Raw genomic sequence first — 27,575 nt, 5'->3', positions numbered from 1 at the left:
TCTGCTATATCTGTGTGGATAGCTCAACTCAAACTTAACATGTCTCTCTCTTTTTTTAGAGACAGAGTCTTATTTTGTCACCCTCGGTAGAGTGCCATGGCGTCACAGCTTACAGCAACCTTCAGCTCTTGGGCTTAGGCTATTCTCTTGCCTCAGCCTCCCTACTAGCTGGGACTACCGGTGCCTGCCACAACGCCCGGCTATTTTTTTGTTGCACTTTGGCTGGGGCCAGGTTTGCACCTGCCTCCCTCGGTATATGAGGCTGGTGCCCTACTCGATGAGCCACAGGTGCCGCCCAAACTTAACATGTCTTAAACGGAATTTATTCAATCTTATGTCTGAATTTCTTACCTCATTAAATAGAACTACGTCCATTTGGTTGCTCAATAGTTGAAATGTCTTACTTTTGATTTTCTCTCTTTATTCAAATGCCAAATCCAGTGGATTCAGTATCCTGTCTCTTCAATTGGACTATTTCTCTCTTTATTTCCTTTAACCACCATAGTTCAGGCCTCTATCTTCATTTTCTTGGAATAATGCCAGTAACTTTCTAGTTGGATTCCAGCTCCCACACATAAATTTCTACAGTGTTTCTTTGGAGGGATCTTTGTACAACACAGATAATCCCATGTTCAAAGCCCATTGCTTTCAGGTGGAAGCCCTGAAAAATCTCTTCCTTTTCCCCCCTCTCTATCTTTTTCTGTTGTTGCTGCTCTTTCCACCTGTTAACACAGTTCAGATATACTTAATTGCTTTTACTTACTTGAACACACTAGACTCTTTTTTCATCTCTGGGTCTTGGCACATTATAGCCTCACTTCTAGCACAGTGCTTGGAACATAATAGCCAGTTGATAAATGTCTGTTGGATGATTGAGTGAATAAGGTAACAAATGGGGGTGTCTTGTACCAGAAGGATAGTTTTAAAACTTTCTGAAATATACATATGAGCATCCAAATGCTTTAGGTAGTGGTAAATTACACTTAAGCTTTTTTTTTTTTTGTAGAGACAGAGTCTCACTGTACCGCCCTAGGGTAGAGTGCCGTGGCGTCACACGGCTCACAGCAACCTCCAACTCTTGGGCTTACCCGATTCTCCTGCCTCAGCCTCCCGAGCAGCTGGGACTACAGGCGCCCACCACAACGCCCAGCTATTTTTTTGTTGCAGTTTGGCCGGGGCTGGGTTTGAACCCACCACCCTCGGCATATGGGGCTGGCGCCCTACTCACTGAGCCACAGGCGCCGCCCTACACTTAAGCTTTTATTCTAAGGGTTAGTTGACAATGTATGGGCAACATGGATATTTAGAGTAACGCATATTATATTTTTAGTAAGATGCAAATTTGAACGAAAGGGTTAGAAATCCATTTATATTGAAGAAACCTGTGATATAAAAGTTGATGCAAAACCTCTTTAGATTCAGTTTCAAGTGATTTCACAGTGGCATTCTTGATTAGTTACTCTGTCTTCTCCCAGAATTCCTGAGGATGTGAGTTGAATGAATATGAAACCATTACAACTAGAAGGGCAAGAGACAGTATGTGTCCTATCTGTGATAAGACCAGTGTGTTCTTTTTTCTTTTCCAGATATTAAAGTTTTTCAAATTAAAGCAAATAAAAGCTGTAGGTGACTTGCTTCAGACATTTTTTATTTTTAAGACAGAGTCTCATTTTGTTTCCCTCAGTCGAGCGCTGTGGCGTTAATAGCTCACAGCAACCTCAAACTCTTAGGCTCAAGTGATTCTCTTGCCTCAGCCTCCTCAGTAGCACAGACTATAGGTATTTGCCACAATGCCCAGCTATTTTTAGAGAGGGGGTCTTGCTCTTGCTCAGGCTGGTCTCGAACTCCTAAGCTCAAGCAGTCTACTCACTTCGGCCCCCCAGAGTGCTGTGATTACAGATGTGAGCCACCATGCCTGCACTTCAGACATACCTTGCATGGAATATTGTATTTTGTTTTTATCTTCAAATACAGGTATCACCAAGAATTTGTTGTATACACACAGAATTAATATAAACCTGTGTAAAGAAAATTACATATTCAAGGAGCCTGAAGCAAGTTGGGAGATGAAGGTGAATAAGTACAGCATAAATTCCTTTTCACTTGTTTACACAATGTGAAAATTAACATAATATGATCAGTAAAAATTTTAATTGAATCCTTATTTGTGCCAGGAACTTTCTTAAGCTTGTTACGTGCAAATATCTTGTTTAATTTTTTAGCCTTTTTGTTGTAAATACTGTTATTATCCCCATTCTATAGGTGAGGAAACTGAGATGCAGCGATTAAGTGATCTATCCAGCTAGTGAGTGGAAGAGCCAAGATTTGAATTCAGGCTATCTACCTCTAGAACCTATATTATGTATTATTATTAATTTTTTTTATAAGTTATGGTTTTAAGATGCATTTGCTGTGTTGCCCAGGCTAGAGTGTAGTGGTTATAAACAGGCTAGATCTTAGCAGACTGTAGCCTTGAACTCATGGCTTTTAGCTGGCTTCCCACCTCATGAATAGTTGGGACTACGTGTGCACCACTACATGTGGCTTCAAATCTGTGTTATTTTATGTTTATGATTGACAAATTGTATTATATATGTATGTTTTTCAGTATCTAGTCTATTTTTACACTAATATAATTCGTGGAGATAATTTCCTGGGTTACCTGCTGTTTCTGAATACAAATAGTATATATTAATTGTTTAATAAAATTTCTGCAATGTTGCATTATTTAAACTTGAATTTTGCTTTTTAAATTCTACTTTATTTTTTAGTAGAATAGCTGCCTATTTTAAGGTTGCTGTGTATTTGCCAAGTTCAGATAACCATTCCTGCATTCACTTTACATCTTCTGAAGACTTATGAAAATGGTAGTTTTCTCTCTTACTCTTTGTCCTTGTCAGTTTATCCTTTTTAAAGTTAACATTACTAGCATCTTAGTGATTATTGGGAGGGAGAAAAGGTAAATCTACATCTACATCTTCAATCTGTCATGGTTGCCTTGATGATCTCCATAGTAGTTTTTCTTTACTCCCTTTGCCTTCTATAAGCATGAAATGAATTGTTATTATAAGGGGGCTTCTCTATTTTTATTCACATAAAAATGTATCTCTTTATTAGAGGACAAATATGCAAAATATTGGGAATATGTTTGGTATTCTCTCAACTTGAGAGAATGCTAAATAAAATGTGACCATAGTGTATGTTTAAATTGAATTAGTTTAATAAAAGCAGGTGAAGTTTTAGATCATATTCTATTGACCGTGAGGATAATTGCCCTGTGAAGTAATTGTGATTCTAATATAGGCGATTTGAAAATAAATATGATCCTGTGGCTCAGTGAGTAGGGTGCCAGCCCCATATGCTGGAGGTGGCGGGTTCAAACCCAGCCCTGGCTGAACTGCAACCAAAAAAAAAAAAAAAAAAATAGCTGGGCGTATGGCGGGCACCTGTAGTCCCAGCTGCTCGGGAGGCTAAGGCAGGAGAATCGCGGAAGCCCAAGCTAGAGGTTGCTGTGAGTCCTGTGACATCATGGCACTCTACCGAAGGCGGTAAAGTGAGACTCTGGCTCTACAAAAAAAAAAAAAAGAAAGAAAAGAAAATAAATATGATCATGAATCCTTATAAAAACTAGTATGGGGTGGCACCTGTGGCTCAATGGAGTAGGGCGCTGGCCCCATATGCTGGAGGTGGGGGATTCAAACCTAGCCCCGGCCAAAAACTGCAAAAAAAAAATAGAATCAAAGAATAAATGCAACAGCCATTTGTTGTAATTTGAAAGACATATCAATTTACCTGCATAACAAGTTAAATGTGTCAATATTTTAATCCAAATTTAAAAATTCTTACTGTTTCAGAATTTTCACTTTTACCTCAGTAAGTAAAAACATCTAGGAAATTATTATGTAAGTGTTCTAGGTAGTTCTAGGTAGGCTTCTTTGTCTGGAGTTAGAAATTTATTTAAACTTACTAAATTTAGAAATACTAAAAAAAAAAATACTTTTGCAATTTTAGAGTTCTCTCTGGAATCCAGGAAACTCAATAAAAGCTTAGAAAGAGGAAAAATAAACACTCAGAACAGCCATTTCTGATCTTCAGCTTTCTCATTCATTTCCAGTACATGCGAATTTCTCAGATTCTCTTGAAGACACTCTTGTATCTGCATCTGTTTCAGTTTCCTCTACTTTCTTTCCATCAAGCTGATGGAAGAGTCTCTAGTCTGGGTCCTTGTATGTAAGTTAAGACTATGAATTTTAATTACGCACATTAACCACGTAACTGGTGGACTGCATACAGGGGCTTTGCTAGTGTAGTTTGGATGATTTAATGTTGAAGTGCTCTCGTTTTGACAGCTGCTTTGAAATGTGAACTTTTAGAGGAGTAAGGCCTGAGGACTTGCTTTGTAATGTTTTAAAAGTGTACATGTATAAAAAGATTCCCAGCCAACCTTTATCTCAAAGTGTTTTATTAAAACTGTAATAGGAATATTTTACAGAGTAAAATTATCCTTATGACATCGTTAAGATACCTATTCACTGACAAGTAGCCTTCAGTAGAACTCTTCAATGCAAGTTCAAGATGCATTTCTGCCTGTTGAGTTCTGTTTTTATAAAGGAATGAAGTTTGAGTTTGTTTGCCTTTGTGCATATTCATGCTGACTTTGAGGAAGAATCTGGAAGATTTCTTTTTTCATCATAAGCTTTAAAAGTACTTAGAAAACATTAGTTATTTTTAAAGCTGCAGTTTTCTTTCCTTTTTTTCTTTGAGACAGAGACTCACTTTGTCCCCCTGATAGAGTGCTCTGGCATCATAGTTTACAGCAATCTCAGACTCTTGTGCTCCAGCGATTCTCTTGTCTCAGCCTCCCAAGTAGCTGGGACTGCAGGCGCCCACCACAACCACTGGCTGTTTTTAGAGATGGGCTCTCCCTGTAGCTCAGGCTAGTCTAAAACTCATGAGCTCGGCAATCCACCAACCTTGGCCTCTCAGGGTGCTGGGATTACAGGCATGAGCCACCATGCCCAACTTTAAAGCTGCATCTTCAACGGGTGTGTGTGTGGTGGTGGGGTAGGGTTTTTTTGCCCTTGAGGGGACATTTAGAAGTGTCTGGAGACTTGTTTATCACAGCATGTGTGCCACTGGAATCTAGTGAGAAGAGATCAGATTTGCTACTGAACATCGTGCAATGCGTAGGACAGCTCCCAACAACAAAGTGTTCAGTCAAAAATGTCCAGTCTGAGGTTGAGAAACCTTTTGCTGAAGGCTCATAATCAAGGATCACAGTATAAAAATCTCAAAAGTTTCAAAATAGGGAAGACTTAAGTTTTTGGAATTTGAGATGTGACCTTTCATTGGTTTTGAATGCCCTAGAGGAAGTGAGAGAAAGCATTTTTATGCTGAAACCCTGAGTTTAAATATATATAAGCTTACTACATCAAATCATATTTTAGCTTTTTTAAAAATATATATTTATTTATTGGAGACAGAGTCTTAATTTTGTTGCCCTTGGTAGAATGCTGTGGCGTCACAACTCACAGCGACCTTAAAGTCTTGGGCTCAAGTGATCCTCTTGCCCATCGATCCACGAATGGATTAATAAATTGTGGTATATGTACACCGTGGAATATTATGCAGCCTTAAAGAAAGATGGAGACTTTACCTCTTTCATGTTTACATGGATGGAGCTGGAACATATCTTCTTAGTAAAGTATCTCAAGAATGGAAGAAAAAGTACCCAATGTGCTCAGCCCAACTATGAAACTAATTTAGGGTTTTTTACATGAAAGCTATAACCCAGTTACAACCTAAGAATAGGGGGAAGGGGGAAAGGAAGGGGAGGGTGGGGAGAGGTGGATAGAGGGAAGGGGATTGGTGGGATTACACCAGCGGTGCATCTTACAAGGGTATAGGTGAAACTTGGTAAACAGTCTGTGAAGCTAGTGAATGATGCCCCATGATTATATCAATGTACACAGCTATGATTTAATAATAATAAAAAAAAAGTGATCCTCTTGCCTCGGCCTCCTAAGTACTGGGGACTACAGGCATCTGCTACAACGCTCTGCTGTTTTTAGAGACAGGGTCTCACTTTTACTCAGGCTGGTGAGCTCAGGCAATCCACTTGCCTCAGCTGTATTAACTTTGATAATTATATATTTAGATTAATTCCAATTATAGTTTAATTTTTACCAGTCAGATTTTTAAAAATTCCTTAGATAAAATTTTCTAGGTGACTGTAACCCAACATGAGACCTACATCTTTGTAATTAAAATTTATGAATATATAACTAAATTAGCGTTTTCTCAATGCAAATATAAATTGAATTACGTCTTCTTTGATCCTACCATTTAAGTGTGTAACAAAGACAAAAAGAGGCAAGGTGGCTCACACCTGTAATCCGAGCACTTTGGGAGGCTGAACTAGGTGGATTATTTGAGACCAGGAATTGGAGACTAGCCTGGGCAACATAGGGAGACCATGTTTTTAAAATATATTTAAAAAGAAAAAATAGAGATATTCTTTGCTAAGTACGTTTTTTGGAGTTTGCCAGGGTATTTATTTCTGGAAAGTTTTTGATAACACACAGGATTTTTATAACCTGTATTGAATTTCATTTGTGAGTTAGGTGGTTCATTTATTTAATTCTCACCCAATTATAGATAACCCTCACCATTTTATTAAAAACTAAATTCTTGAGATGCTTTGGGAATTTAGAACAACTTTTAAAAAATGTTTGTAGATTTACTTCACTACAACTCATTGGTTATTTAGTATTGCATACAGGGTGGCCATAAAGTTCATGTGCAATTTAAAATCGTTACAAAGTGCCATATGAATATGTAGCTCTACTATATCCTAAATTTGGTCAAGATATAAATGAAATGTTACTTAACAGTATTTTTTCCTTCTTAATATTTATGTTTTTCTGAATGAAATTAAATGTACAGGTTTCTTAAAACAACTTCTAGAGAAGTTTATTCAAACTGAATTTTATAGCATAAGAAAAATTCAGTGTTTCTAATCATAACCACTAGATGGTGATCTTATACATCGGCGAAGCCTAAATTTTAGTGACTGAAAATTGAAGTGGTTGCCCAAATTAAGCAGTGTTAACTCAGTAGTGATATTTAGCCTTGTGAAAGATGTGGACTGGCTATGCTTCTAACTGAAATATATGTTTTAAAATGAGACAGTTTTTTTTTTGTTTCTCTTTTCTTGGCTATTTGTCTCAAATTTATCTGTGGAAATAAAATATTGTAAAATCTCCATGTTTGTTACAATATTGATGATGATTTATTGTGCTGTTTTTGCTTCTTATGGGAATAACTTGCTAGTAGATTTAAAGTATTTCAAAATAATTAAGTGAACATTTTTGTGATTGAGTAACTTATGTATTACTTCTGATTCCCTAAGTAAGGCATATGAGCAAATAAAATTATATGTAGTTTAATTTAGGGGAAGGTATGTGGCCTAGTGGGATAAGCGCAGTCTTTGCAGTCAGACAGCTCTGGATTTGAATAATGATTTGCTATGTCACCTTAAGGAGTTTTTATGAGAATAACGAATAATGTTTATAAGTGGCCCAAAGTGCATTGTCCCTGAGGTGCAGGGCATTATTGTAAAGTCTGTGCTCTCTAAGCATAAGCTGTGGAGCCCTGGCAAAATTATTTTAACTTTTCTGCATTTCATTTTCTTCTTCTATGTATTTGGGAGAATAGTACCTGCTTCTAGAATTATTTATTGTAAGAATATATAAAAAGCACACAGCAGTTTTAATAAACAGCATCTGTTATTCTTATCCTTTGACACCGTAAAAGCTAGTAATAGCCACAATGTATGCTATGTGCAGAAAGAAATAAAACTAGCTTCTTTACCCTTCTTATTTATTTATTTATTTTTTTAGAGACTGAGTCTTGCTTTATTGCCTTTGGTAGAGTGCTGTAGCGTCACAGCTCACAGCAACCTCCTTAGGCAATTCTCTTGTCTCAGCCTCCCCAGTAGCTGAGACTACAGGCGCCTGCCACAACGCCGGGCTGTTTTTTGTTACAGTTTGGCCGGGGCCGAGTTTGAACCCATCACCCTCGGTATACGGGCCGGCGCCCTACCCACTGAGCCCTTTACCTTTCCTTTATTAAAGAACATCATTCTTCTCAAACTTTTATTTCTAGAGAGTTGGGAAATTATAAAGCAAACATTTTAAATTAAAGAATTTAATATATACTTTCTTATAATTAAAATTGTACAACTAATACACCCCCTTCTTTTTCTTCAAATAAAGAGAAAAAGTCTTCTGCCTTTGTCAGCAGCATCTTTTACATCTTTAGCAGTTACATCCCCATATTGTGTCCTGTACTGAATAAGTAACTTCCTACCCTGTTTCCCCGAAAATAAGACAGTGCCTTATTTTAAAGTGTGCTCCCAAAGATGCACTAGGTCTTATTTTCAGGGGACGTCTTATCTTTCCTGTAAGTAGGTCTTATTTTCGGAGGATGTCTTATTTTCGAGAAAACAGGGTCTCTGTAAAGGAACTTAAATGGGCACTACATATTCATTCATAATCACTTGAATTCTTGAAAGGTTCTCCATCTAGCTTGAAATTTCTGGATCTCACCCTCCCCCACCTTTAGCTAGTTGAAATGCATAATTAGAGCTTTCTAAGTGGTTTTGTTTTTTCCCTGAATTTGATTTAAAAAAAATCAGTTAATGTGATTATATAATTTTGTAAATGTAAAGCTGAAAAACGTTAGTGTCTTTTCACTGTGCCTATCAATTCAGTTTTAGAAAATGAGAATGTGGCTTGGTGCCTGTGGCTTAAGCGTCTAAGGCTTAAGCGGCTAAGGCGCCAACCACATACACCTCAGCTGGCGGGTTCGAATCCAGCCCGGACCTGCCAAACAACAATGTCGGCTGCAACCCAAAAATAGCCGGGTGTTGTGGCGGGCGCCTGTAGTCCCAGCTACTTGGGAGGTGGAGGCAGGAGAATCGCTTGAGCCCAGGAGTTGGAGGTTGCTGTGAGCTGTGATGCCATGGTACTCTCTACCCAGGGCGATAGCTTGAGGCTCTGTCTCAAAAAAAAAAAGAAAATGAGACTGTGTTTAGGAAAATTTTGAACCATTTTCGTAGGAAGTGACCTTGTAAAATGCTTATTCAAAAATGTTAATTACTTTATCAAAATTGTATCAAGGTAAAACAACAATTGATTATAGATTTGAATAATTGACTAAAATATCACTAATGTTTCACCTTTAATGACTTGCTGATTATTTTTGTTATTAAAGATTATTTTGAATTAATAGATCTTTTCATATCTATAGAAACATGATTTTCGTTGAAGCAAGCCCCAACCAGTGTATCCTTCTCTACTTTGTCTATGTTCATATAAACATTCTCACAAATAAGTTTTATCCATTTAAAACTAGAAAATATGATCATATTAAACATATAACTACAACTTGCCTTTTTTTTTTGAATATTGACATCTTACTGGGTAGGAATTGGTAGTTCTTTCTCATTGCTCATAATATCTTTATAATACATGTATTCAATGATAATTAGCTGTATTCCTCTGTTTATTTGCTTTCAGTTATCACTGTTATTTTTTTTTTTTTTTTTGCCAGTTTGAGCAGTAAATATTTTTTTTTTTCCCTTTCTTTTCGAGTCGGAGTTCCACTACGTTGCCCTCGGTAGCGTGCTATGGCGTCACAGTCCACAGCAACCTCAGACTCCTGGGCTCAAGCGATTCGCCTGCCTCAGCCTCCCAAGCAGCTGGGGCCATAGGCGCCTGCCACAAGGCCCAGCTATTTTTTGTTGCAGTTGTCATTGCTGTAGCTGGCCCAGGCTGGGCTCAAACCTGCCAATCTCTGTGCATGCAGCTGGCGCTGCAAATACTGTGCGACAGGCACCGAGCCTAAATATTCTTGACTTTATATTTTGCTGTTTTAATTTCTGTGGAGTAAATACCCAGAAATGATATTGCTGCACCAAAGGATATGCTGAAAAAAATTATAAATGAATTCCTACTAGCTGACCGTCCAAAAAATTTTCAGCAGTTTATATTCCCGGTAGAAAGTATGAGACTGTGTGCCTTCCTGCTTTTACTAGGTTTAGATGTGAATTAAATAATTATAATTTTTTTTTTGGCTAATCAAATAAGTCTTAAATGCTACTTGCTGAGCCACTATTGAGAGTTTCCATTCGGTTACTGGCCATTTGTATTTTCATCTTTTTTTTTTTTTTTGTAGAGACAGAGTCTCACTTTATGGCCCTCGGTGGAGTGCCGTGGCCTCACACAGCTCACAGCAACCTCCAACTCCTGGGCTTAAGCGATTCTCTTGCCTCAGCCTCCTGAGTAGCCGGGACTACAGGCGCCCACCACAACGCCCGGCTATTTTTGGTTGCAGTTTGGCCAGGGCCAGGTTTGAACCCGCCACCCTCGGTATATGGGGCCGGCACCTTACCGACTGAGCCACAGGCGCCGCCCCTGTATTTTCATCTTAAGGGAATCACATGGTTCATATTCTTTGTTCATTTTTCTATTCCTTTTCTTTCCTTTTAATAAATCAACAAGTTCCTTGTATATTAGAAGTATTTAGTATTATGTTTATTATGCTGCATATATTTCCTCATGTTCTACTTTGTCTCTTTGTTTATGTTGCTCTTTGGCTGTTTTTTTGTATATGAAATGTTTAATTTTCATATACAAAAAAAAAACTCAGTCTTTTTCTTTATGGCTTCTAAATTTTAAAAATTTATGATATAGGCATGAGATAATATAAAATACTATATAAAAGTCATTTGCCCCAGTTTTTTTAAAAAAAGTAACTTTGGGATTCTAATTTATAAGTTTTATGTTAAGTTTTAAACTTAATTATTATTATTATTTTGTATATTTGAAATCTGCCCACCTAGGACAATAGTCTCTCTATGTATTTAGTGTCCTTTAATAAAATTTTCTAGTTTCTTTTAGATTAAATTTATTTCTATGGGTGGTACCTGTGCCTCAGTGAGTAGGGTGCCGGCCCCATATACCGAGGGTGGTGGGTTCAAACTCAGCCCCGGCTGAACTGCAAGCAAAAAATAGCCGGGCCTTCTGGCGGGTGCCTGTAGTCCCAGCTGCTCGGGAGGCTGAGGCAGGGGAATCGCGGAAGCCCAAGAGCTAGAGGTTGCTATGAGTCCTGTGACATCATGGCACTCTACCGAAAGCGGTAAAGTAAGACTCTGTCTCTACAAAAAAAAAAAAAAATTAATTAAAAAAAATGAATTTATTTCTATGTAATTTATCTGTTTACCCTTTAATATAGGGTTTTTTCTCCCACTTTCATATCTAGCTTATTACTGATTTTTTGAAAAGGTATTGGTTTTTATTTATCTTGTAACTGGCTGCCTTAAAAATGAATGTTTTTATTTGTACTAAATGCTTGAATATGTCATATTCTAGATGTATGGTTATATCATTTGCAAATAAGAATAATTTGATTTTTGTTCTATTTTCTTTATTAGCTTTAGCATACAAATTGACAGATTATCCCACAGAGTGGACTTTTACAGCTTCTGTGAGAAGTGGAATCTTTATTGTTTTGTACTTTATTATGTTTGCTGTTATCTGATCAATGATTTTATCAGTTTTAGTTAGGCTCATTTTATTTTTTTCTTACTTAATTCATGTTGAAAAGGTTTACTGAAGGTCATGCAGGAATATTGAAAGACATGAGCAACAGCACTAGGTTATTAAAGACCACGGTGCAGCACCTCAGAGAAGATCCCCATCCAAAATATACATCAAGTAAAAGAAAATGGTTTTTGAACATGAAAAGATTTCCTTAGTTACGTACATAGTCATTGGGAAGCAGATTTATCAAGGCCTTTCTACATGAAAATAAAGAAGAAAGTCATTAGTCAATCATCACACAGACAAATGTTTGAAAGAATCTCTTGAGCAAGAGGTACTTGGGAACACAGTTTTTGATGGTCCAGTCATAATTCTTGGCTCTGAACTAGATAGTATAGGATTTAAGAAATCCTACTTGAAGTGCTTTATAACATAGTTTTAAACTTTTAGAACCAGCCAGACATCATTATAAATATCGAATAGAATGTAAATACAATCATTCTTGATATGAAAATAAAAATATAACCAAAATTGAGACATGGAAGAGATTGTAAGTGAAATGCTGTGGGTGTGAGAGAGAAAATTCTTAGTTTTCTTTTTGTGGAATAGACAGGTATGTCTAAAATTGGTTAGCCAAGACATAAAATAACATTTAAAATTGTAATGGCAACTCTAGTCACCAAAAATGATTGAAAAAGAGAAACAGAATGTGGTGAAATCTGGCTTAGTGAAAATGTGAATAGTGGGAATGCTTATTTGGGTGTACTTCTTTGTATGACTTGAATTTTTCTAGTATTAAAAAGTTAATTTAAAAACTACTTTAAAATATTGTTTAACAGAAAACAAGTTATATATAAAATAATTGTGTAATATATGCAATTTTTTTTATGATTCTGTATATACGTATGTTTGCTTAAAAACTTTGGAGAAAAGGTTGTACATGGGGTGAAGAGGCCAAGGGGATTAGTGAGACTTCTGTGTGTATTGGCTATTAAATAAAATTAACCTAAAAAATTCTTTAGAGAGTCAAATGAAAGCCTATTGATTAAAATTCCCAAGTTTGTGTTAATATATTTTAATTTTTTCAAAGACAGTAGTAAACTAAAACTTACTTTACCTTTCTATTTAACCTGCAAAACTTGATTCTCCCCCCCCACCCAGTATTTTAATTTAATTTTCTAGTGGGCAATTTATAACTTTTTTTATATTTAAATCTATTTAAATATTGGTTTAATAGTATAGTGGCCATGATAGTATGGTGATAGAAAATGTATCTTTTTTATTGCAATGAATAACATTTTATTTTGCAATTTGGGAAATTAAAAAGTTTGTAATATACTTTATTTCTTCTTAATTTTTTCCCTCTAGTCACATAACCTTTTCCTCCATGCTTCCACCCAAGACCCTGTCTATGCTCATGGCTTTTATAATCCAGTGGGGGATGAGGGAATGGGAAAGACGTGTGCCTGATCAGGACAAGCTCTTAAACTGATAGGGAGGGCCAAGAGTTTCCACAGAAAGTAAATTTCAGGAGGTCACTATAGAAATTGTTATTGAGCTTGACTGCAGATGTTCTTCATTCTAGGCCATTCGTTGTCATAATCTTATTCTTATATTTGTTTCTTCAGATTTATTGTGTATCATATGTATTACATCATAGAGTGAGGATTTCAGAAATATTAATTATATGTAATTCATATTATAACTTTTGATGTTATTGGGGTTTGTAATTCTTGCAGACGCTTAATAAACTTTAGAAGCTTTAGTTAAAAGTATGTGGCATATCTGTTCCTTGGTGCCTACAATCTTTATATAGAGCTGTAAAAGATTAAAATAAAGCATTTTTCTGTTTGACATATTAAATTTCTTATTTTGTTATTTATTGCAGGTCATTAGTGAGTTATATAGGATTAGTTGATAATGAGACTTTACTTGAGGGATATAGGTATTTCTATAGGAAATACCATTCGATTGCTCTGTTAAAATGAAAAATTTAATGGTACCAAAAAGTAAGTAATATGTTTCCAAAGAGCGTATTTTTAATTTAGATTGCATTCTATATGAATTTGGTAAGGAATTGATTTTATTTATTCATGTTTAATTGGGATTTTGTTTTAAACCAAATGTATTTGGACTTTTTTCCCTTAAATTTCATTTCGCAATGAAAAGCATGAACTGAGAAATTTAAACCCACTTGGCTCGGCACCTGTAGTACAGTGGTTATGGCATCAGCCAGTGGGTTCGAACCCAGACCGGCCAGCTAAACAACAATGACAACTGCAACAAAAAATAGCTGGGTCTTATGGGGCTGGCGCCTGTAGTCCCAGCTGCTTGGAAGCTGAGGCAAGAGAATCACTTTAGCCCAAGAGTTTGAGGTTGCTGTGAGCTGTGATGCAATAGCACTCTACCAAGGGCGACAAAGTGAGATTGTTTCGAAAAAAAAAAAAATAAAAAAAATTCTAAGCCCACTTCTTACTAATTCCAGGGCTCTGATAAGTTAATTAACCTCTCTGAGCTTTAGTCAGAGTTGAGAAGATTAAATGTGCCATGTATTATAATATATATGATGGGTTTTAACACATAGTTTTGGCACATAGTAGATGCTTAATAAATATTTGTATCATTTTCTACAACCCCCCAAATAAAATAATATTTTAAAGTATTCTGTTTTTCTACATACATTCAAATATTTATTGAAGAAAACATAAAAAAATAAAAAGAATGTCATCCACAACTCTTCAGTCCTGTACTTTAAACCTATATTCTTTTATAGTAGTTCTCTAAATGCCATCTCAAAGGACTGGAGTCTTTAAGATCCTTTTTGAAGATCTGCAGGGTCAAAGCTATTTCCATAATAACACAAAGACATTGTTTGCCTTTTCCACTATATTGAAATTTATCCTGATGGAGCCAAAGCAGTAATAAGTAAAAAAACTGCTGGTGCCTTAGCACAAAACAGAGAAGCATCACAAAGCACTAAAAGGCACTCTGAGTTTAAAAGACAAAATGAAACCAAACTTTCACTTAAGAGTGTCCTTAATGAAGCAGAAAAAACTTCTTTTTTTAAAAATTTCAGCCTTTGGGGTGCACATTGCTTTAATATACTGAATGACAAATAGCATTCATAAAAACACTCCTGCTACATACCCCAATACAGAAGGGTTTGGAGAAGCAGCACTTGCTGGTTGATTGCTTGGGTTGTGAACTCTATAGCTGCTTTTTACATGGAATGCCATTTTTACTTGAAAGAACAGCTGACTATGATTATTCAGACTCTGGCATTTGACAGATATTTCCTCAAAAAAAAAAAAAAAACTGAACTTGTCACTTCAAGAAAAACAGGTGATAGTATTTGTTACCAGTGATAATAATTTAAACTTTTAGGCAAAAATTCGAATTTTGGAAAACTGTCTGCCACCCTGACTTGACAGTTTCCCAATACTTAACTGATAAGAATGTTGGTGATATTAACAAATATAAATTTTTGGTAATATACAGTGAAATGTGACATTTGGAAATGCTATAATACCTAGTGAATGCATACTTTTAAAAAATGTGAGAGATTGATTTGGAGTGCATGCATTTGAACGTAACAACATATAATATGCTCATTTGAAATTGGTTCCAGATTCCCCATTTTAATTAACCTTTGAGGAATTACTGCTTGTTGAGTTTGGTGAAGTATCAGAGAGGAGTATCTGCAGTTACCTGAAGAGAACATTGAAGCACTCTTCCCTTTCCCAACAGGGCATATCAGTGTGAACAGGATTTTTAAGTGTACTTCAACCAAATAACACATCATTTCAGATTGACTGCAGACATAGATATGAGAATCTAGTTACCTTCTGTTAAATCAGATATTAAAGAGATTTGCAAATTAAAAAACCAAGCCATTCTTCTCACAAAATTTTGTTTTGGAAGATTATTATTTTTTTATTAACTGTTGTTTATGTTAATATGTAATGGCTTTATTACTTTTTAAATTATTCTAAGTAAATATATTAACATTTTCTCAATTTTAATGCTAGTATGGTTAATACAGACATAACTCATTTAACAAAGGCCCTCTGAGGTTGTCAAGGATTTTTAACAATGTAAAGGAATACTGAGTCCAAAAGTTAGAACTGAGTGCCCCTTATTTGCTTTTTCCCTTTAAGCTGTTGTCCATATGAATAATTAATTTTTTGTTAAAATAAGTGTAAACCATGATATTATTAATCCTGCGATTAATGTAGTTACATGTAAGTTGGTATAAATGTAATATTAAAAAGGCAAAACTCTCTTTAGATGGAAACGTCTTTGGAGCTTCCTGAAATTAAGTGAGGAAACGTCTTTGGAGCTTCCTGAAATTAAATGAAAGGGCTAGATTTAACTGACAATGTTGTTGAAAATTTCTTTAAGATGTATATACACTCACACACCCTTTCCACGCATATTTTCTACTAACATTATCTTTTGTACTAACATTGCAGAAAGATTCAGTTAAAAACTAAATCCTGTTGCATTCTTCTTTGGTATTTTCACTTATAACTGTATGTGTATATTACTTTCCAAATCTGTTATCCTGTGACCCTGTGTAAGTTGTAGTTATTAGCTTGGAAGATTAGGTAACTTGGAAGATGGTGATTGGCTGTACCATTAAAGTAACTTAGAAGAGTTCATCCCTGCAAAGCACAGTGACCTAAATCAGATATGCACTCACTGTCCCTGGAATCTTCAAGGGACTTACTATTGCTTTACCTTATCAAAAACAAGGCATTTCTGTATTACTATGGAACGATTTCGTCCGGAGAAGAAGTTACCTGTATGTACTTAGTTAAGATCTTGTATTTTATTTATACATAGATTTGAATCTTTCAACGTTTGATAGTAGTGAAGCTTGAAGAAATGTCAGGCTTATTAGCACTGGCTTAGAATAGTATCATCCTCTGTGTCCTTGGGTGTGGAAGTCATCTGCTGAAGAGCTAATCTTCCTGTGAAGTTTGAAATGTTGGTAGCATCTTTATTATTCTATAAAATCAGTTCTTTGGTTGGTTAATATATTACCTTAATTGGCTTAAAAAATTGTTTGGTTATAAGGAAAGAAATCAGTGTATCTTAACAGGTATCTCTTAATGTTTAGGTTATGTTTTGAAGCTAAATGAAAGTCTTTGATAATGGTGAAATTACATGATTAATAGTCATAATTTATGAGATAATTCTTTGAGGCCCATATTACATATAGGCTACATATGTCTGTCTTAAATAATGGAAAAATTATTTGTGATAAGGGATCCCTGATAGCTGTTTTAGTAGATTTTGTAAACCTCAGGGTGTCAAAAATATATTAGACTAGGTTTGTGGTATATTTTAAAATCTTTTAATACCCTTTTCCCCCTAATACAACGCCCTTGGCATGTTTGGTATCATATTTGATAATTTGAGCAAGAAAAATGTAAATTGTAGATTTGCAAGATAAATGACTCTGAGAGGAATTAGTATAATATATTATGAAGTTATGAAATGTATTTCTAACAAAACTGGATTTGACTGATTTTGCTGGGCTTCTTCCCAGGTGTTGATGGTGGGCTTTTTTGTTTATAAAGTGATTTACTAATTTTAAAAATGTTGAGTACTTGTCTATGTTAGAGCTTTAATTGTGGTCATAAGGAGTCTTTATGTGGATCTAGTATAAATTTTTAGCAGAGTGTCTTGTTCTTTGAAACATTCTGAACAGTAAATAAGTACGTATTAGAGAATTTACCAAGGTGCTGGGTACTGCTTGAAGCTGGTTAAACAATGGTGAACAAAACAGACTTGATTCTCCTTTTTTAAAATTTATTGTTCAATCTAGGGGACAGCTAAGCAATTAGTTATAGAAGTGGGTAATTACAAATTAATAAATACTGTAAAGAAAAAGTACTGTTTTAGCATGTAGTACGGTGACCTTGTTCTGTAGTTCAGGGGCTGAAGCACCCATGTAAGTGGTACTCTATAGGGACCTGGCTTTTAATTTTAGTTCTTTCACTAACAGTGTGATCTTAAGTTAGTCACTTCAGCTTTGTGTATATCTTTTTTTAAATCTAAAAAATGAGAAAATTGAACTGCAAAAGTATAGCTGAATCCATATCTCTGAGTCTCTGAACAGTCTTTCATTAGGAATGGAAAAGGTAATTCATTTACTTCTGGATTTTTTTTTTATCCCAGAGAGTCACATTTTAGTTGTAAATTAATTTGATAAACTGGACATTTGACTATATTATAAAACTCATTGGCATATCCTCCCAGTATGTGGAATAATGCTTGGTACATAGCATCCACTTAGCAAATATTTGTTGAATGAATGGATGAGTTTCTTAGTTCCTAGTACTTAAGGATGTGAGACTTCTTTCATAGTCCTTAGGATTCCTGGGGAACAGGGGTATTGTTCAAGGAAAGAATAGACAGACTTATATTGTTGAGGGAGTTTTCACTCTCTTCTGTTGTGTTACATTGGAGAATGTAGTGGAACCTTAAAAATACCCAGCTGATGATAACCTGGTGACTGAGAATGGAGGATCTTCTTTTTGCTGAAAAACACTCACTGGATCTTTGTCTTCTCCACCCCTCGTGAGTTGTTGGTGCTCTTCTATGCATCTTAATTATTATTAAGTTATAAAAACTGCCACTTTGTGTGTGTGTGTGCACATGCACTGAATTAGAACTTGGAATGAGTGCATCTTCTCAGAAATAGTGTTACGAGTATTTATGATTTTTAATTTCAGGTAGGATCCTGGCGAGTCTTGCCATTTGTCTGTGTCTCATGTTGTACCTTGTAATGAAACGTTTGACAAGAGCTAACCCAAATCCACTTTGTTACTGGAGGCTATTACGTGCCATTTTTTTTTTTTTTTTTTTAAAGAGTCTTAGTTTGTCGCCCTCGGTAGAGTGCAGTGGCGTCACAGTTCACAGTAACCTCCAGCTTGGGCTTAGGCGACTCTCCTGCCTCAGCCTCCCAAGTAGCTGTAGGACCACAGGCACCCGCCACAACGCCCAGCTATTTTTTTGTTGCAGTTTGGCTGGGGCTGGGTTTGAACCCACCACCCTCGGTATATGGGGCCGGTGCCCTACTCACTGAGCCACAGGCGCTGCCTTACACGCCATTTTTAATGCCTCACCTCTCTTTGAGTTCTCTTGTTCTCGCTTTCTTCAACTTTTTTCACACTGTCCTTGAAACTTTTTTCTCAAATTATTCATTGTGTTTGGTTCAGTTCATGGTATTTGAATTAAAAATTTCTGAAACTTTTGTTAGTGTCTGAATCTATCCAGTTCCTTCTTTTTATCTGAGGACAAAGCATTTTTTCTAAGGCTTTTATTTTTGTTCTGTGGGAAACACAGTTGCCAGAGTTTAATATTTGTTATATAACTCTGTAACATATACCTGTACTATATGTCTTTTCTGTTCATTTTAAAATAATGAATGGATGAAAAATGCCATGTAAGTTCTTTAGAAACTGTGCTGTTATTCTTTGGCTTTTTGTTTTATGAAACAGTAGTCATCGATTAGTCCTTCCTTTACCTGGATAGGAAAGATTTTTAAGATTAAATTAAGTTTTTAAGATTTTTTTTTTCCCCTCAAAATTTGAAGTTTGCTAATATAATCGAACAGTTGAACATCCAAAGGATTGCAACAAACTGGTCAACATATGAATGTAGTCAACGTAAGGAATTAGGTCTGTTGTACTGATACATACATGTGGTGTGTGTCTGTGAAAAGTAGGTCAGCTTAATGAGGTGGTCAGTTACGGAGGTTCTGTTTTGAGTTCAGCTCTTGCTGATGGGTGAGGATAGGGTTTTAGTTTGGAGTTGTTTGGAGGAAAATTACTGGTTTAGGGACATTGTTATTTAAATATACTTTAATAATTTCCCTACGTATTTTGGAGAAAATACATGCATTTTGACAAAGAAATACCTATTAGGATATTCTTTATAGATTTAAGGTTGCTTATGTAATAGTGAAAGCTTACAGAACTTAACAGTGCTTTCCTGTAAACTGGAATGAACATTTCATTTTCTTTTTTTTTTTTGGGACAGAGTCTCACTATGTCGCTCAGTGTAGAGTGCTGTAAAGTCACAGTTCACAGCAACCTCAGACTCTTCGGCTTAGGCGATTCTCTTGCCTCAGCCTCCCAAGTAGCTGGGACTACAGGCGCCCTCCACAACGCCCGGCTATTTTTTTGTTGTAGTTCTCATTGTTGTTTGGCAGGCCCAGGCCAGGTTGAATCCATCAGCCCCAGTGTTTGTGGCTGGTGCCCTAGCTGCTGAAGTACAGGCACCGAGCCAGCATTTAATTTTCTTAAGGATTCAAATAAGGTAAGTGAAGTGGGAGTGGTCCCAAGAAATGGCACCAAAATGATTGAGAGTGTAAAACAGGTTTTTTTAAAGATACATTCAAAGAAATGAAGTAATTTGTTTAATATAATCTAAATACATGGAGTCCAAACTTTGGAGTGTACCAGAATCATTTAGAGAAGTTATTAAAAATACAGATGTTAGGCTCCATCTCTGGCATAGGGCACGGGAAGCTGAATTTTGTCAACTTCTTAGTGTTTCTGAATTTACAATATATTGGAAATCTAAAAGTCTCTTAAAGTAATACGTTGTAGATTCATATGAATGTTATAGGATCTTAGCATTTTAACCCTAGAGACTTACGTATGCATTTCCTAAGAATAATTCTCCTATGCAATCATAGTACTATTTTAGGATACATCAGTTTTTTTTTTTTTTTTGAGACAGAGTTCAAGCTGTCTCCCTGGGTATAATGCCGTGACGTCACAGCTCACAGCAACCTCAAACTCTTGGGCTCAAGCGATTCTCTTGCCTCATCCTCCTAAGTAGCTGGGACTACAGGTGCCCGCCACAACTCCTGGCTATTTTTGTTGTTGTTGTTGTTGCAGTTGTCATTGTTGTTTTAGCTGGCCCGGCTGGATTTGAATCTGCCAGCCTTGGTGTATGTGCTCATAACCCACTAAGTTATGGGGGCTGGCCCCTTTATATCAGTTTTAATTAGAAAATTAATAGTTACTTGTTTCACTGTTAAGACTTCTCTAATTAACCCAGTTGAAATCTATTCAAAGAGAGGATATATGAGGAAATATTCTGATAGAAAGATTGAATAGTGTATTCTTATTCAGACTAAGTGAAGACGTGGACGTCTTCTGTGTTTTTTGCACTTGTAATTGGCACTTTGACATGGTATCTTTCATGTAGGTACTATATTATTTGTGGATGAGATCCAAGATTGATAGGTGAAGTGGTTTGCAAAGCTTTCACACTTAAGTCTGTCTCTGTATCACATGGATAAAATGCATCAAAGCTATAACACATAATTAAATTAAGAAGTCTGCTTTGTTTACATAAGCAAACAATTTTACTGTTTTATCATATATGCTTCTAGTGTTTCATGCAAATTCAAACACTCCTGGGGACTTTTACACAAAAGGTGGTGTACTGTAATATGTAATTCTATCTTCTGTGTATTTCATTTGATAATGAGTCTTAGGTATTTTTCATGCCAGTTTAAAGAGAGTGTCCTGATTTTTTTTCAGTAGCCTGTATTCCTTTGGGTCATGTGCCATAATTTACTTAGTTATTTCTCTATGAAGGAATCCTTGGGTTGTTTCCAATCTTTCCTCTTACAAGAATTGCTGCAATAAATAACCTTACATACGTATCATTTCATACACAGATAATTTGATTTTTGTATATGGTTTTATGTAGCTATTTTTAAAATATGTTTTCTATGTTATAGTACGGTAGTGTAAATAACTTATTTTATAAATAAAATTTTAAAACTAAGGCTAAATAATTTCCTTGAGATTAGAGTTGATCAGTCCTGTATTGATAATTTAAATGTCTCTGTGTTTGAGTTTTCCTTGTTCCATGGCTTTTTATTTCTTCTTAGATCGCCTATGTGACTCACTCATCTGAGCTTAGTTTATTTATTTTTTTTTTGAGACAGAGCCTCAAGCTGGGTAGAGTGCTGTAACATCATAGCTCACAGCAACCTCCAATTCCTGGGCTCGAGCAATTGCCCTGCCAATGCTTCCCAAGTAGCTGGGATTACAGGCATCCACCACAATGCCCGGCTATATTTTTGGTTGTACCCATCATTGTTGTTTGGCAGGCCCAGGCTGGATTCGAACCCACCACCTCAGGTGTATGTGGCCAGCGCCTTAGCCACTTGAGCCACAGGCGCTTAGCTTGAACAAAAACATTTTTATGTCAGACTTTGGTCTTTGAGGTTGACATTTTAAGTTTCCAACTATATTCTTGGAAGTAAAAAATGAGAAAGAATAACCTTCATAGAAACAAATTTGAAAACAATTGACAATTATTTGCAGATTGAAGTTGGAATTTAATTATTAAAAATAAAACATGTTTTGTTGTAATAAAAAATTCAATACTGTCTCTGTGCTCCTCCCCCTCTGCTTTTCATCAGAGTGAAGCCATATGGGCAATTTGATATTTTGCCTTCTAGGTATTTAAAATATGTACATGTATTTTATTTGTATGTACTTTAAAACACAAAATTTTACTTTGCATGGTGTATTAACTTATTCTATATTAAGAAATATGCTTATGGTTGGTGCCTGTGGCTCAAGGAGTAGGGCGCCGGCCCCATATACTGGTGGTGGCAGGTTCAAGCCCGGCCCTGACCAAAAACTGCAAAAAAAACCAAACAAAAAAAACAAACAGAAAGAAATACAGCTTAAAGCATTATCCTAAAATGATAGGCTTTAAAATAGTATTATTTGTTTCAGAAATGCATTGCTCCTTTGAAATATTGACATTGTTCACCAATATTTTCAGGATACAATCACATGTCCCTTACATACCTTGTTGGATTACTTCTGATATATCAAGATTCCGGTTTGTGTGGCCTATTTAATATTTGCATGTATAGCAGACTTGGTCTTTTATTTTTTTCCCTGTCTTCCTTATTCATCTTTCATATTACCTTATTGAAAAGCTAGGGAATATTTTCAAGGGAAGGGAGAAATGGAGGTTTACCTACCCCATCTCCTTTTTATTACAGTGCTAGTGCTAGAATTTTTTTTAGATTTTCACAATTTTAATTTGTGTTTGTTATGAAAGTTACGCATGATGGCATTCTCCTTGAAAGCCAAAACAATAACAATAAAATAATATTTTAACTTGACTTTCATTCAAATTCAATTCCATTTCTAGAAATGAGAAACTAATAATTTGGTACAGGCCCTATCAGGCCTTTTCCCCTGCTTTTTACTTGATATAAGTAAAAGTCTGCTTTTCACTAAGCAGTGTGTCATTGAGAACTTTATTCATCAGTACTTTTAGCTCTATTTTAGTGGTTCTCAATCTTCCTAATGCCACAACTCTTTAATACAGTTCCTGTGGGTCGCGATCCACAGGTTGAGAACCGCTGCTCTATTTGTTTTGGATCTCTTCAAACTGTTCCATAGCACTCTTTGGTATGACATTATTGTCTTACTACATTTTAGTTAGGTATTTTTCTCATTATTAGAAACAATGCCTCAATAAAATACCTCAATAAAAATGAAAGGTTCTGGCGGCGCCTGTGGCTCAGTGGGTAGGGCGCTGGCCCCATATGCTGAGGGTGGCGGGTTCAAACCCAGCCCCAGCCAAACTGCAACAAAAAAAATAGCCGGGCGTTGTGGCGGGCGCCTGTGTTCCCAGCTGCTCGGGAGGCTGAGGCAAGAGAATCGCCTAAGCCCAAGGATTTGGAGGTTGCTGTGAGCTGTGTGACGCGACGGCACTCTACCGAGGGCGATAAGGTGAGACTCTGTCTCTACAAAAAAAAAAAAAAAATGAAAGGTTCAGAGAAGTTCAATGACTTGTTCAAAGCTTTACAGATAAATCTCTAATGGGAGCAATTTGGGAAGACCTTGCGATCTGTTAATGGATATCCTTTTTTTTTACATGTCACTTTTTGCACATATGGGGGTATTTTTCTGTGATAGATATTTAGAGATCACAGAGTATGTGTATTTTAAATAAATAAATAGTAAATATAATAATCTAAAGTAATTATAATGATATCATAAGGTTGCATATGAAGCTGTTTTTGAGTGTTAGCTGATTAGTGTCAGTATATCCAAACGTGTAAGTGTAGCTGAGTAGACATTAAGTCTTTTGTTTTTTTGTTTGAAGGTGAGAGTTAAGTGTATTGTTTCGCTTCATATCCTGGCAATTGTGCAGGCTAAATGAGAATTTGGAATGGGAGCAGTTAATCCCTTTTAGGATAGATAGAATGCTACCTCTCAGGATACAACTTCTGTGTTTTCAACTTAAGAGAGAACTTGTCTTTATACTCGTGCGTGCCCAGGGACTTCATGGCATGAAGTCATTAATTAGAGGATAGCTAAAGATTTTAGAATATGACTTGATTAATGGATGGCAATTATTATTTATTCTATACATTTGTGATGTTTTCCTGCTTTGGCCTTCCCATATTACTAAGGAAATGCTATGCAATTTGATTAACCATACATATCATTACCTGTCTTCTTAGTTCATTATATGAAATTGCTTCATGATGTACGTAACTTGCTCCCCCTCCTTTAAATGTGAAGCCATGGAAAGTGGTTCAACTTTGAGTTTCCTATATTAAGTTGAACACCAGTCATTCAGAGTCATATGCAAGTCCTTGATATCCAACTCTATTTGATTTTACAGTTTGGGTATTTAGTGTTTAGAAAGTAAGTTTGGATATCAGAAGAGTTGTATGTTTTTCTTAATATTCTGTGGTCTAGTTCTGAGTTTTGGGTAGTAATTAGTGGTAGTTGGATAGCAAGGAATTTATTTGAAAATTTAATCAAAATTGACTCAGTTCCTGAGTTTAGATAGTGAAAATTTAGACATCGAGAATTTGGATAGTGAGGAACAATTGTATATGAATTTGTTTTGTATACACTGAAAAAAAAAAAAAAAAAACGATTTTAGGGTTGCATTCCCCAGCACTGGTGAAGGTTCGTGAGACTTGTAAAGGTAGTGAGGCTCATGGTTTCCTTGCATGTGCTGGGAACAGGTCGAGAGTGAGCTGCAGTTGGTCAGGCTAGAACAGATTAAAGAGTTTTTGAGGGAAGGGGACTGGTTCATCCATCTCTATCCGTGGCACAGAATCTTGTGCCTAATAAGTTTACAGTAAGTAGTTAATGATTAAGGAACTTTCAATTCCTTTGAAAGTTATTATAAGTTGAGAAGGAAAGTTAAAGCTAAAATTTTATTCTTTTAAAAATAGTCCATGTAATATTTTACAATAAATATGTATAGTCTTTGTTGAACTGAAGGTGAGACGTAAAATTATGAAGGGGGGATTTTCACAACTGAAAGCTAGAATTGCCCTACAGGTTAAATTTTGGCATATATTTTATCTTATAAAGAAGTAAATAGTTCCTATAATCTTTGTGATGAGTGTCAGTGAAGATGGTATACTGTATACTGAGTCTACTTATTTTTAATAATTTCATGTTTAATCCTACTAATCCAATATAGCTGAGTTAAATGTTTCCCTTTAATTAGAAGATCTAAGAGCCAAAAATTAAGAAGCACAGCTTTCCATATTGATCTCTAAGGGTTCCCTTTATATCAGATTTGCTTTAATTTCTGATCCTGGAAAGTCCTTCTGTTGAGGATTAAGTGAATGTATTATTAGTAATTTGCACAGAATGCCATTTAAAAATCTTTGTCATCATCAGTTCTTACTGTGGGATTTTTGAATGGTTGTGGATTAAAAAAGAAAGCCTATAAACATGTTAAAAAGAGAATGCAGTTAGCTATAATATGAATTCTTTGAGAGAAGGCAGTCAGTTTCATATATTTTTTGCCATTTCAAACAGTGCACATAGTAGGTCCTCAGTATATTTTGATCTCATGAGTAAGTGGGAATAATTTGTTTTTAGGGTCCTGATGAAGAAGCTGTTGTGGATCTTGGCAAGACCAGCTCAACTGTGAATACCAAGTTTGAAAAAGAAGAACTAGAAAGTAAGTTTGTAACTTGTTATGTTTTGTAGGATAAGTAACGCTGTTAGTATTCTTCAAGTTTTACCTACTGTTTGTTGAAATATTCATTTGTTGTGAAATAACATTTAGAAGAGTGTTCAACACTTTAAACCATGTTTAAAGAATAATAGTGCAGTGAATAGTGCAGGTCACCCTTGTGACCACCACTCTTATCTAGAAATGGAACATTCTCCTCTCTGTTGAAAGTGTTGACATAAAATAGAGTTTAGAATGGTTTCAAATTTCAGTGATGTTACCATTACTTGGAAAACTGAAAGGCCACAGTTATGAAATTAGTAAATTTAGTAAATTAGGAAATTTTTTTTATTTTTTTATTTCTAGCAGGCTGGGTAATTTGTATTATAAGCATGCTAGAGTGCCATACTAATAAGCCACAGTTATCCCTAGTTATCTAAACGTACATTTCATAAGTCTGTTTTGTCATCCTTTTAAAATTTTGCAACAACCTCAGCATAGAATTATGGAGCAAATGAGTTATTTGTCCTCTTTCTTTCTTTCTTAAGTGAGAAAAAGTCCTGACAAATTGTTTTTCTTTTTTTTTTCTTTTTCTTTTTAAATAATTTCAGATTTACAGACTGCTGGAAAGATAGTACAAAGTGTTTTCATTTACACTTTTCCCCAGGTTCTTCTAATGTTAACATTTTACACAAGCTATCACATATTTGTGAAAATGAAGAAATTAACATTGTTAGCTGCTAATTTAATCAGTATTTGGTTAATTACTAGTTTACTATTATGTAAACCGTAGATTTTATTCAGAATTCACCAGTTTTTCTACTAAAATGGCCTTTTGATGTTTTAGGATTCAGATGATCCAACGCAGGATCTGAAAGTACAGTTAGTTGTTTCTCTTTAGGCTCTTCTAGGTTCTACCAGTTTTTCTTTCTTTGTCTCTCAGGACTTTGACATGTTAGGGTTGTAGTGGTGAGATATTTTGTACAGTGTTTCTCAGTTTCGATTTGTTTGATGTTATCACTTGCATAGACTGAGATTATGGATATTTGGGAAGCATATTGCAGAAGTAATGTGCCTTTAAAATCCGGTGTCCTGTGTGTGGACTTATGCTATCTACGTGACTTATTATTGATGACATTAACGTTGAATACTTTATTTGGGTGGTGTTTATGGCAAATGCTTTGATAGACCTTTTGATAGATTATATCCTTAAGCTCTTCGGTGAGATCTACTATTATATAATCTGTTGCTTTTAAGATGGAGATGGAAAGAGACACATATAAGAGTTCTCCTAATGTATATTCTGAGATTTTATTTTATTTAATTTTTTGGAGACAGAGCTTCACTTTGTTGCTCAGGCTAGAGTGCCCTTGTGTCAGCTTTGCTCACAGCAACCTCAAACTCCTAGGCTCAAGCAGTCCTCCTCCTCCCTCTGCTCTCAAGTAGCTGGGACTACAGATACCTGCCACAACGCCTGGCTAATATTTTATATTTTCGGTGGAGCGGAGTCTTGCTTTTACTTAGACTGGTCTCAAACTTCTGAGCTCAAGTAATCCTCAAGTCTCCCAAGACTGCTAGTATTACAGGTCTGAGCCACCATGCCTGACTGAAAAAAAAATTTTTTTTTTTTTTTTGCTAAATTTAGAAGTTGACCTTACAAGTCTAAGCCTAACTAGGGGTTCTAAAAAGAACCTGTTATTTAGAAGCTTCTGGTTAGATCTTATGAATTACAGAAGTTCAGAGGTTAAAATTTTTAGTAATTTTATTAATTTAAGAGTCCGGTGATATATTTAATCTGTTACTTACCCATTAACCTTCAAATACATATGACCTGGAAGATGAAGGGGGGTGCTTTAGTGTGTTCCTTGACTTCTCTTGGTTACTCCAGGGCCCTTAGCTCTACATACTTTGTACGTAACTAAGTTTTAGTATCAAGTTTGAAGGAGAGATTAAGTTTTATCTTAGAGA

General features: G+C 35.7%; 1 protein-coding gene across 7 annotated transcripts in view; it reads left to right on the top strand.

The window, feature by feature from the left end:
- The window catches only part of SLC4A7 (solute carrier family 4 member 7), a 118,828-nt gene that overhangs the window by 16,523 nt on the left and 74,730 nt on the right, over positions 1-27,575 (top strand). For all 7 annotated transcript variants that reach the window (XM_053599709.1, XM_053599706.1, XM_053599707.1 and 4 more), the window contains exon 2: positions 25,532-25,613. In XM_053599709.1, the coding sequence (XP_053455684.1) occupies positions 25,532-25,613 (82 nt within the window). The remainder of the gene's footprint in view (positions 1-25,531; positions 25,614-27,575) is intronic.

This window comes from Nycticebus coucang, chromosome 8 (genome assembly GCF_027406575.1).
Source record: "Nycticebus coucang isolate mNycCou1 chromosome 8, mNycCou1.pri, whole genome shotgun sequence".
In the NCBI taxonomy this organism is placed as follows: Eukaryota; Metazoa; Chordata; class Mammalia; order Primates; family Lorisidae; genus Nycticebus; species Nycticebus coucang.
Note: the sequence above shows the minus strand (reverse complement) of the source record. Positions and strands in the feature narration are given on the sequence as shown.